Here is a 7,574-nt window from a genome sequence, read left to right on the forward strand (position 1 = left end):
ATTATTTATAAGTTAATTAAAACTCATAGGGTCACATGACTTTAGATATGAAAGAGACCTTAGCAGTAAGCACCAACTATTATAAAACTGCATTATAATTATTTGTGAATATGCCCCTTTCCTTGTGCCTCTTTTGAGGAAGTAGTCTTGTGTTTCTTTGTATCATCAGTACTTCAACCAGTATAGTTAGAGAGTAGATACTAAGTAAAGATTAATTAAACAAATTTTACAGATAAAGAACCAAGAACTCTGAAAAGTTCAGCTAAACCTGCCTGAACTCAAACAGGTGGCTAGACTGGAGCATCTGCCTCTTCTGAGACCCAAACCAGGAAGGCCTTTTCAAGGCCAAATTGAGATAGTTTTTTTCAAAAAGTGACACTGGCAATGGCATCTTTTCCATGAAAACAGGTCTGCTTAGAACTTTAAGGCAGGCCAAAGAAAATTAAGGGAGAATAATGCACAGAATAAATATCCAATCACTATTCATTGATTGATTTAAACTTGTATCAAATTACTATATCTTCTCATAAGTAATTAGTTATCTTTTCATGCCTAGCACAGCTATGGCTTGTGGTCCCAAGAAGCATCTGAAGAGTGTAACAGTTCCAAAGCATTGGATGTTGGATAAACTGACCGGTATGTTTGCCCCTCACCCATCTACCGATCCCCATAAGCTGAGAGAATGTTTCCCTCTCATCATTTCCCTAAAGCACAGACTTAAGTATGCTCTAACAGGGAATGAATTAAAGGAGATCTATTTGCAGTGTTTGATTAAGATTGATGGCAAGGTCCAAACCGATACAACCCACCTTGCTGGTTTTGTGGATGTCATCAGCAGTGACAACACTGGGGAGAATTTCCATCTGATGGATGACACCAAGGGTCACTTTGCTGTTCATTGGATTACACCTGACAAGGCCAAGTCTAAGTTGTACAAAGTGAGAAATATATCTGTGGGGACAAAAGGAATCCCTCATCTGAGGACTCATGTTGCTCGTGCCATCCGCTGTCTTGATCCCCTCATCCAGGTGAATAACACCATTCATATTGATTTGGAGACAGGAAAGATTACTGATTTCATAAAGTTTGATACTGGTAATCTGCGTACGGTAAGCAGACATGCTAACCTGGGAAGAATCGATGTGATAATCAGCAGAGAGAAACATCCTGGTCCTTTTGATGTAATTCACATGAAAGATGCCAATGGCAACAGCTTTGCCACCTAGCTCTTCAACATTTTTGTTACTGGAAAAGCCAACAAACCATAGATTTCTCTTCCCTGTGGAAAACATATCCATCTCACCATTACTGAAGAGAGAGACAAGAGACTGGTAGCCAAACAGAACAGCAGATGAAATGGTCTCTAGATGACATGATTAAAAGTCTTTATACTTAATTAAAGATAATACAACAGGATAAAAAAAAGTAGTACAGTTCTATTTCTGTGGTAGCTATTCCCAAGACAATCACCTTTTTATTTTTCTTTGCCTATATCACATGTCAGATGAAGTCTATTTCTCCACACCCTTGAATCTAGCCCAGCCTGCCACTGCTTGTCCAAAAGAGCACAGTGAGAGTGATACTCCATCAGATCTGGTCCTGAACTTTAGGATGCTGATGGCTTTTGCCTTGGTCCCTTGGAGCCTGTGGCTATCATACATAAGGTTCAGCCTCAGTGCTGAAGAGGTCCTGAGACTACATAGAGAAGAGAAGAGCCCAGCTGTGCCCGGTCTTTCAGCATCCCTATCCAATCACCAGGCGTGTAAGAAAGTGGTCTTGAACTGTCCAGAACAGCTCAGTTTCTAGCTAAATATCACAAAGTGACCACAGTGGATAACCCATGCAACAGATGAATCACACAGTTGAGTCCTACTTGAATTTGCAATTAACAAAATTTGAGATATAATAAAAAGTTGCTGTTTTAGGCCACTTCATTTTGGGGTCATATATTTACAGTAATAAGTAACTGAATTCTTTGTTTAAAAGTACATAGTTCTACATTTTCTATAAGTGAAACTTTTCTTATCTCCTACTTTTAACCCAGGTTAACACAGTTTAGAAGGATTTAATAGTGCTGGTCAATTTGAAGTTTTGTTATGGTAAGAATTTCCCCAGGATATTAACATTAAGAAAAGCTACAGTTTATTTTACAGCAAAGAAGTTCATTTTAATAGGATCCAAAGTATATAAGCTACAGCATCAATTTCTTTCCCCATAAATGTAGCTTTACTTTTTTTTTAAAAAGGTTTTATTTATTTATTTTGACAGAGAGATCACAAGTAGGCAGAGGGGCAGGCGGGGGGTGGGGTGGGTAGCAAACTCCCCACTGAGCAGAGAGCCCGATGTGGGGCTCGACCCCAGGACCCTGAGATCATGATCTGAGCCGAAGGCAGAGGCTTAACCCGCTGAGCCACCCAGGCGCCCCTGTAGCTTTACTTTTTACAGAAAAGTAAATTGAAACAGAAAAATTCTGCCTAGCATAGATGTATGTGTTTGACAAAAAGCATCTTGAGAGAATGACTGTCATTTGTAAAAATGATTAATATCATTCCTTTTCTTCCCTTTTTACTAATCCCTGATTTACTATTTCCACATTCACTTCGAGTACCTCATTCACTTATATATGGATTCCCTCAGAAAACCTTTACTGAATCCCTACCACATTCCTGACATGATCCTAAGTGCCTGCGAAGAAACTATGATGACTAAAAGGTAGAACTGTACCTCAAGGGGCAACCATTCTACCAGGGAAAACAAGTGTACTACTAACTACTAACTACTAACAGGGCCCAGGGGTATGGTAAGCGCTAAAATGGCAGAAAGCACGAAAGAGAATGGGAGCTCAGAGATGCGAAGCAGGGCCTACTTCTGTAGGGTGAAAGTTCCAGAGAAGGTAAAGTTGGATGCTAAAAGATAAATTTTTCAGACAAAAGAAATTTGCAGACAAAGAAAGGGTAAAGGACATTTCAGGCAGAGACAATGACATTTGCAAAGGGAGGAAAAAGTAAGGCAAAAATGGCAAAACTTCTGTTGTGGATGTAGCGAAGGACTGATGGGGGAGGGCATGGAACTAACAAGAGATAAATAATGGGCCATGGTAGAGATGGGCTGGGGGGGACACAGAGTGAAGAACTCTTAGTCCATGAACTCACAGTCAACTGGACTTCACCCAGGGCTCCTTATTGAGGTCTCCTGGGTGGGGAGCATGGCTACCACGATCCTTGACTGATTAGAATAGAGGTGAACAGCTGGCCCAAAGTCGGTTCATCCTTTGGCTTGACTATAATCAAGCTGATTCTCTATCTCAGACATTTGCCTTAAGAGATATGATTGGAGACTCTGTCTGATCATACGGTAGTGTGTACTGGATCAACTGCCATGTAGACATGTGGACCTCACGGCAAGCCTGAGCCACAAGCAGCTTAATGCTACAGGCCTTACAGAGTCTGTGGGTGAGAAAATGGAGCTGTCATGCTGAGAGAGACAGAAATGAAGAGGCAGCCCATCAGAATGGAAGCGAGAGTGACAGAAAGATAGACAGAGACCCATGAAAACAGCCACGGGTAGATCGTTACTGGGAGGAGCGGGTGGGATTGCATAATCAGGCCAAATGTGGTAGAGATGCCAGCCACACGAGAACCTGGTTTTATCCACTGGATTTGACAATTATTACTGACCTCAGAAAGAATGCGGTCTCAGAGGACGTGTGGCCAGAGTCTAGACACTATTATTAGGAGTTCTAGACGCTATTATTAGGAGTTCTAAGACTACAGAGTGTGAGAAATAAGGTGAATGAAATATGACAGATACTGATGACTTATCCTATCAACCGGTGGGGCCATGGGAGATGGCTGCAAGGATGAACTGATTCGAAACTTGTCCCAACGGGCCACCCTTCTCATATTTCTCCTCATTTGAGGAGGAATCCCACTCTGCATTCTTCTGAGATCTGCTGCCTTCTCTTTCATTAACGATCACAACAGATGTCGCTAACAACTTCACCAATGTACAACTCAGCAAGTCCCCACTTTGCCTAATTACCATTCATATATTCAAAGACTGGATGGAGAACGTCAGAAAACCTTACCTTTTAAAGAAGGTTGGGTCGCCTGGGGCCACGAAGAGATGGAGCAAAGTGAACTAGGTTTCGTATTGTGGTTTTTCTAACCCTGGGATTTTTAGGCTGTGTTAACGCACCATGTAGATGATAGAACAAATGTCAACAACATTACAAGGCTCCGTATCTCGTTGCTGGCTCAGCCGTTGACACCTGAACCACTGTAGTTTGTAGTTTCTCTTTTGCCTGGTGGTGCTGCCTCCCAGCAAAGAGCAGGGAAGCCAGCAAGCCTAGCAGTCGGTGGGAGAACCAGTTGTGCAAGAGGGGCCTGGAGCTGTTGGAGCTGCTTGCTGTGATATCCCATTCCTTACTCCCCCTCAGAGGAGGGGGCACCTCAGACCTTTCAGGAAAACACACCTTGCTTTTAGAACAACAGCAGGGGCTCCTGGGTGGCTCAGCGGGTTAAAGCCTCTGCCTTCGGCTCAGGTCATGATCCCAGGGTCCTGGAATCGAGCCCCGCATCTGGCTCTCTGCTCAGCAGGGAGCCTGCTTCCTCCCCTCTCCTTCTGCCTGCCTCTCTGCCTACTTGTGATATCTGTCTTTCAAATAAATAAATAAAATCTTAAAAAAAAAAAAAAAGAACAACAGCAGACTTAACTTTCCACCTGTCCTGAAGGAGAAATGAGAAGAAAAAAATAGGCCATGAGTCATGACCAAAAGAAGGGAAAAAACCACCAACAAAAGAATGTCCTGTGAGAAAGCTCGGAGCCGGGTTTTATTTGTTTGTTTATTACTGGCTGAGATATAAAGGGAGTTTAAACAGTAGATACGCCTTCTCTGGTTATTGTAGTAGCCAAATACACCAAGGCTGATCATCTTTGCTTGCCGCCAGGGTGCACCAGTGCTTACACCATTCCAAACTTCTAACAAGATCCGCGTTTTTAGCCCTTCGTAATCGGACTCAAGTCACTTTTTGAAAAGAATGCTGGGGAGTTGGATCGCTAAGGCTCTGTTTATTATAGCACAATTCTCAAATCCTCTGGATGTCTTTTTATCACGTCTGCAGTCTGTTCTGCCACAACGTGTGTTTTTAAATGCAAATCAGCTCATATGCGATTGGTAATTAGGGGAGGGATATCAGCATAACACAGAAAACAAATTAGACCAAACATGGTTTTTCCTAGTGGGTTCATTGTCTGAAGCGATCAACTGTGTAAGCTTTTTCATAGTTAAATAAAACAGAACTTCAATGGTATTTGAAGAGTTTGGGGGGAAAAAAAGCTGAAAAGTCTCTAAATATCTTCCTTTATTTGAAGAAAGGGTCTGGCTCCGTGGCCTGAAGTATCAGCGATATTGTCCACTAGGCTAATCTACCTGAAGAACGTGGAAGTGCAAGGATGATAACCTGGGAAGGTATTTTCCTGTATTAAAACAAGACAACAACAAAAAACAAAAGTACAAAAAAAGAAAAAACTTCTGAGTCATAATTTTACTTTAGCTGTCCTTTATCAAAGTGACTGTTCTAAAGACCTGTATCTCCACGGGGAAAGCTCCAGTTCCAGGTTTTAAGACGTCAAAGGGCAGGCAGGCTGACAGATTTTCAGGGCAGAGGCTAATTGGGATTTAGCTCAATCTTAGTATCTTCGGGATTCTTACCATTTTGGTTAGTGCCCTTATTAAAAAGTGCCATAGCTTTTGAGGTACTGCTCCTAACCCCGTTTTTTCCAACGAGCGCTGTTGTTTACTGCATGATTTTGCAAGGCGTGAAGAACGCAAATGTCCAGTTGCATGGCAGAAACACCCGTGTTAGTGTTTTTCTGGAACAACGTTTGCGTAAGACTTAGGAAACACCAGACATTTTCTACACATTTTATGTACTTTATCTCTTCTAATTCTCACAACTTAAGGAGGTTGGTTCTATTACTCTGCCGTCTTTACAAATGAGGAAACTGAGATCCAGAGAGAATAAATGGAGAGCAGAATCATGACTGTTCCAAGTAGCTATGCATCTGGGTGGGGTAGGAGGGAGAGGTCCTATTCTTTAAATTATACCAGTGGGAGGGCTTATCTTAAAAGGTGAATTTGCTGGGAAATCAGATTCTGTTAGAATGAGGCTATTCGATACAGGTAGCATATGACCTTACTTAATGAGAACTGGCTTTCAAGCTTTTTCACACAGGTTAATATACATAACCAATTTTTCCTTTAACTCAGTAAGGTACATATTACTCTTCTCCAGCTTTTAATCAAGTTTTCAATAGATATCCCATATGAACCAATGCAATGCTATGTGCAATGGACTATAGTTATTGCACTTGTTACTCTGGTAGGAGTTGATTAATTGCAACTTCTCATCCTCCTTCCTTGTTCCCTCCCTCCTGCCTTCCCTTCCTCCTTCCCTCCTTCCTTCCTCTGAGATTAGGTCAGCACAAAATCAGGCCAGACATGGAAAATGGAGACCCCATAAGCCCCTTTGCACACAAGCTTCTAAAAGGCTCAGTTGCTTACTTTTCTACATATGAAATTGCCGCGGATAGAGAAATTCTTTCAGAAATTGATTTAATGAGAGTAAATGAAATTTTAATGGTAAACAGGCATTGTGTAAGCTGCCTAAGGCATGGGCTTCAGTCACTAGCAGAATGTAATAGGTGATATTATCCTCAGCTGCCTTTCTGTGCATCTGAAGATTAGTAACAACCCTTCTTGTTTTCTAAAGATTTTTTTTTTATTTTTTTTTAATTTATTTGTCAGAGAGAGAGCGGGAGAGCGAGCGAGCACAGGCAGACAGAATGGCAGGCAGAGGGAGAAGCAGGCTCCCTGACGAGCAAGGAGCCGGATGTGGGACTTGATCCCAGGACGCTGGGATCATGACCTGAGCCGAAGGCAGCTGCTTAACCAACTGAGCCACCCAGGCGTCCCAACCCTTCTTGTTTTCAATGACGAGTTCATAATGCCACGAAGTACTTATAGGCTTGCTGCCTCCCCTGTTAATTGTATTCTTGGGCTCTGGAAGGAGAAAATTTCAATCACTGAATTACCATTTTATTTGAAATTTCACAAGGCAAAGATGTATAAAAATGGAGAAGATAATGCCTATAAGTTTATAAAGAAAGAAAAATGTGCCATCGTCTTTTATAATTCTCCTTTTCATTCTTTTGTAACAAAATGCTCTTCTGCTTTTTTTTTTCCCCCAAATTTTCTTTCTGGTGCCAAGTATCTGTGGCTTAGTTATAGTTCCTCTTTTGAGAACAAATTTGGATTTTAAAGCGTTCCATTAGATACAGATCAGTGTTTAGCTACGTGTGAGTTAAGGGCCATGCCTATCAGAATCACCTGAAGTGCTTGTTTAAAAAAAAAAGTGAATTCTTGGTGCCAAGATCTCTTTACTGAATTAGAATATTCAATGCGGGATTCTAGGCCTCTATATCTTAACAAGGAACTTATGTCTTTTACATACACTAATGTTTAGTATGGGTATATTTAGTTTTAAATCACTGACTTAGAAAATTCAGAGTAT

The 7,574-nt window shown here is 41.5% G+C and overlaps 1 protein-coding gene across 1 annotated transcript; it reads left to right on the plus strand.

The window, feature by feature from the left end:
• Positions 1 to 563: 563 nt before the first annotated feature.
• On the plus strand, positions 564 to 1,226 carry LOC116864439 (40S ribosomal protein S4, X isoform-like). The gene has a single exon (XM_032851997.1). The coding sequence runs from the start codon at positions 564 to 566 to the stop codon at positions 1,224 to 1,226; it is 663 nt and encodes a 220-aa protein (XP_032707888.1).
• The last annotated feature ends 6,348 nt before the right edge of the window (positions 1,227 to 7,574 follow it).

The sequence above is a fragment of the Lontra canadensis genome, unplaced genomic scaffold, assembly GCF_010015895.1.
Source record: "Lontra canadensis isolate GAN:19392208 unplaced genomic scaffold, GSC_riverotter_1.0 scaffold5, whole genome shotgun sequence".
Taxonomy (NCBI): Eukaryota; Metazoa; Chordata; class Mammalia; order Carnivora; family Mustelidae; genus Lontra; species Lontra canadensis.

What these genes read in the sequence shown, in the direction of transcription:
- LOC116864439 (XM_032851997.1), top strand. Translation starts at nt 564, where the DNA reads ATGGCTTGTGGTCCCAAGAAGCATCTGAAGAGTGTAACAGTTCCAAAG.